The sequence below is a fragment of the Ascidiella aspersa genome, chromosome 3 (genome assembly GCF_963924565.1).
Source record: "Ascidiella aspersa chromosome 3, kaAscAspe10.2, whole genome shotgun sequence".
Classification (NCBI taxonomy): Eukaryota; Metazoa; Chordata; class Ascidiacea; order Phlebobranchia; family Ascidiidae; genus Ascidiella; species Ascidiella aspersa.
This window is the reverse complement of record NC_139449.1, coordinates 14,113,708-14,117,973: the sequence shown is the minus strand read 5'-3', so window position 1 is coordinate 14,117,973 and position 4,266 is coordinate 14,113,708. Positions and strand designations below refer to the sequence as shown.

Genomic DNA, 4,266 nt, shown 5'->3' with positions numbered 1-4,266 from the left:
TAAGAATTAATTTTTTTAAACGAAATAGAGTCCCAAATCGTACATGCCGACTACAATAGTTCATTATAGGAAGATTTATCTTTGTTTTAGAGGGCTTAACATCCCAAATTTTAAGCTATTCTATATAACAAGTCTCAACTTTTGTTTTGTTATTTGTTGGTAAATTTATTAACAAACTATATAATTTAACAGGGAAACTTTTTACTGTTTTTAGACTTTATTTAAAGTCCAGCTGCTTGCTTTTATCATTTTTAGGTCGCAATGTTGACAACTAAATTACTGTTGTTTTTGAAAAAAATTAGTAATAATGTTATTTATGCAGGAAACAACTTTAAAGAAAGTCTTTGTGAAAAGGAAATAAAGAATCTTATACAGTGCTGTGAAAACTATCAACATCTAAATCAGGCTTGCTGCTCCGGCTTCAAAAGAAACATACAGCTATCAAACGATGATCCTGCACATTAGAAATCTAAAAAAAAATACTTTCTGTTTTGCTATGACAATCTTGTCAAGACATGTTGGATTTATAAGAAACTCATCATCACAAATTGGCAATAAGTATGTTGAATCATTTAACAAAAATGCTGACATGGCTGGTAGATGGAAGAAATATTGGTATTTAGCAATGAAAAGGAAAGCTGATATTGAAGGTTCTCCATCACCATCATTTAGATCAAATTTTTTAAACTGGAATTTCAAATCTGAATTATCAGCATTTAAGTAAGTTGTTTTAAACTCTAAATAAGTAATTCCTTACAATAAGTCATAGTCTGGGGGATCGAGCGAGGCTACAATCACATATGTTTACCTTTTCAACTGAAATTCATGATTGAGTTTTTGCCCTCATCCCTCACTAATACAGTGTTTCACAGCATTTTTTGGCTTGTGCCACCCTTGCTCGTATTTTTGCTGACGGGTTAATTGTAACGTTACAATATTAACAAGATTGAAACAGCACTTTAACTGTGCAACAAGGTTGAAATAAACTCTTTTATTTTTTCCTCATCTTTCAAACACTAACATATATCTCATAGTTATGTAATGACATGTTTATTGGACATAAGACTTTCTCTCGCATTGGCGAGCATACAAATGAAAAATCTCAAACCTGCTTGGTATTTAGTAGTAATTAAACGGTTTTGTAAAACTCGAGTTTTGTTTTTGGGAGGGAATAACTACAAAGTTTTATTTCGTAATGTGGGTTTGAGATTTTGTAATAAAAAAATATGTTATGGGTGTTCCTGTTTGACCATCCCAAATATGTAAATAAACTCAATAGTTTTTTTATTTTCATCAATTTAAATTTAGTTAAACCCATTTTGTTTACTAAGCTAAATGTAATAGAACTCGCAATTTGCTTATGATTTAAAAAAAATTCATGCCCTCCTCTCTGTGCATTAAGGCTGGATCCCCACCGTACCTCAGACACGGCGCGATGAAACATGTCGGACTGTTGACTTGTCGCGTCGTGCCTGAAAGCGACTCTGTCCAATCCCCACTGACAAAGCGCGCAAAACTTGGACTGGTCAAAGCTAGGCGATCTAATTCAGTTGTGATCATGGCGGAGGCAAATAACATGTAAATTTTGGAAGAAATATGTATTTGGAAACGTAACCAGCAGCTTATACGATAACACAAGTAGTGGGTATTTGTGAAAAAAGGTATTAAGAGGTTTCATACTACTTTTTCGCACTTTATTAAAACATGAAGATAAGTTTCAAAATTATGCAAGGGGGTCTTCAAAATTGTTTTTTGAACTTGTCAAGCTGGTAAAATCATACATGGAAAAGAAAGATACAAATTAAATTTTTTGGAATTAAAAAAAATAACCTGCTTAACTTTTAAAAGAACATTCGTAATATAAAACCTACAAAAAACGGTAAAAAAATAATGATTTCTATCAAAAAGCATCTTCAGACACGGTAAAAAAGTAGTGCACGCGCTGTCTCGCTAAAAACGCATTTAGTGGTGTCTGTCTGCTGTGCTTAGGATTTGCGTCAAGTCTGGTCGGTCGGTGGGGACGCGACAACAAAAGAAATAGCGTTCCATCTCATTAGTCGTGATCAGACTGCTTTAAAGCGTTTTTGTCTAACCGGTGGGAATTTAGCCTAAGTGTCCAATTTTATATTATTTCACCTGCGACTCAATAACAACTTTAAATTTCAAAAAAAGTTCTGAATTATATCAAATTTCCCATATATTCAAATAATGACACAGTTGAGATTTTACACACATAATGGTTTTCTTGTGCCATCAAACACAAGTTATATGTTATTAAGCAAAGGTCTTGCCCACACTACAGAAAAGAGTAATTTTATTATATGGTTAAAAATTAAAAGTAATTTTTTTGTGTTTTATCTTTTAAAAATAGGTTACGACTTCAGATTGATGTTAACGATGAGGATTTGTCGGCAGTATTTAATCCAAATGATCAAGAACTTAAACACAAGACCATGTTTGAAAATGGTTCACAATTAACCTTGTCATTTTTACAACATTATATTAACCAAGCGTATTCAAAACTTCCCTCTAGTGGCAAAATGGCTCTTTGTTCATATTTGTTCGATGAAAGAAGATTGGCTGCAATTGCTCATGGTCTTGGTTTTCAAGATTTTATTCACTGTGAACCATATCCGCCGACTGAAACAGTTTTGGCAAGTGTCTTACTAGCCTGTATTGATAGTATTGGAAAAGGAGAAGGAGGAGCAGTTGCAGCTGGAAAATTCGTTTTTGATTTTATCATTCCTGAATTAGTAGGTAAAGATATTTTACATGATATATGGAAACCAGAAGATCCAATGAGCCTTCTTGTAGCTGAAGTTAAAACCCAAGGTAAACCAGCCCTAGAGGCACGCTTGGTTCGACAATCGGGTATTGACACTGTTCTACCAATTTTCCATGTCTCTCTATATTCGGGGAAAGTGCTTCTTGCTGAAAGTGCTGGGGAATCTATTGTTTTGGCAGAAACTGATGCTGCAAAAAACGCCCTTAAGAAAATCTATGATGTAGAAAACACGTCAGAAGTTCGACCATTTGGTGGTATATCTGTAGATAATTTGTTTTTGGAAAAACTGTTTGTACCACTTAAAGACTGCTAAAGATAGTGTTCCTTCTGTATGTTAAAAGTTGCTTATATTTCGAATAATAAAACCCACTTTCTTGTTTATTTTAAAACAGCTTTGTTGAACATTCTTCACATATTTAAAGTATTTAAGTTAAGTTTTGAACCCAAATTGTTTAATCCCGGGAGTGCGGCAGAGATATACGTAGGACTGTGTGGGGGACGAGTTTAGTTTGTTAAACTCCGGACTCCAATTTTAAGTTACATGCGTTAACTCGTTAGCCGACAACAATACTTCTGGTGATTATAATTGTATTAACTGATAAATGACAACCGGTTTCAAACTGTAGTCGGCGGAATAAGTTAGCATATAGGTCAGGAGATGCTACTTGCAAATATCAAAGCTGTAAACAGCACAAGTCGATAGGTAAGAAGAGATAGTTTTACAAGCGGATAGCGGTGGTCTTAAATAGCTACAGACAATCCAACTGCTGACTTCAGAGATAACGGCAGAACAGGCCATTTAGCATTAACACTTGGGCGTGAGTTAGCGAAGCTTCGCATAGAATAGTTCTCTCACATAAGCAAATACATCATAAAACTTACACTAAACACAAAAGCTAATTATTAATTATTCATGCACTCTACAACTGCACGGGGAGAAATATCAGCTTTAAATCATGCTTTGTGCTACTACGAACTACGCAAATAGCGTTTAACATACAGCAAGCACTTGATAAAATGAAAAAAGTATAGTTTCAGTTTTCTTATTTAGTATTTTTAATGTTGAATATAGTTTATGGTTTTAGGCTTTTTTCTAAGCGTCCAGAATCTATTTTTAATATGGTTATAAGTAGGCCTACTGCGCAAAATGGAACAGGACTTCTCATTGAGAACTTATTGAAGTTACCGCGCAAAATTAACCAAAATATCGTATTTATTGCGGTGGTTTTAATAGTAACCAATTTTTAGTTTTAAACAAGATTTTACTTACGTTGGACGCAGTATGGTACCGGGATTACGTATTTGCTTAAGTATTACGCAATGCGAACAACGGCTTCTACAACTTGGTTTTACGTTTGTGAGTGGTTCCCTATCGATATATATCACGGGTTTTCGTAACCTTAAAGATGTTTGACGTTCTTAGCCGTTGGGTATTTAGTCGTTCCAAGTAAAAAAATAAGGTTTAGGGTTGTTAGTGATTC

At 34.2% G+C, this 4,266-nt stretch overlaps 1 protein-coding gene across 2 annotated transcripts; it reads left to right on the top strand.

Annotated features, from left to right (window-relative positions):
- The first annotated feature begins 477 nt into the window (after positions 1-477).
- Positions 478-3,166, top strand: LOC146160329 (large ribosomal subunit protein mL44-like). 2 transcript variants are annotated; one of them, XM_083384632.1, is made up of 2 exons: positions 478-720; positions 2,534-3,166. In XM_083384632.1, the coding sequence occupies exons 1-2, from the start codon at positions 497-499 to the stop codon at positions 3,096-3,098; spliced, it is 789 nt and encodes a 262-aa protein (XP_083240758.1). In that variant the 5' UTR covers positions 478-496; the 3' UTR covers positions 3,099-3,166. The 2 variants fall into 2 exon arrangements, with proteins under 2 accessions (XP_083240758.1, XP_083240757.1); XM_083384631.1 differs by having other exon boundaries at positions 2,372-3,166.
- The last annotated feature ends 1,100 nt before the right edge of the window (positions 3,167-4,266 follow it).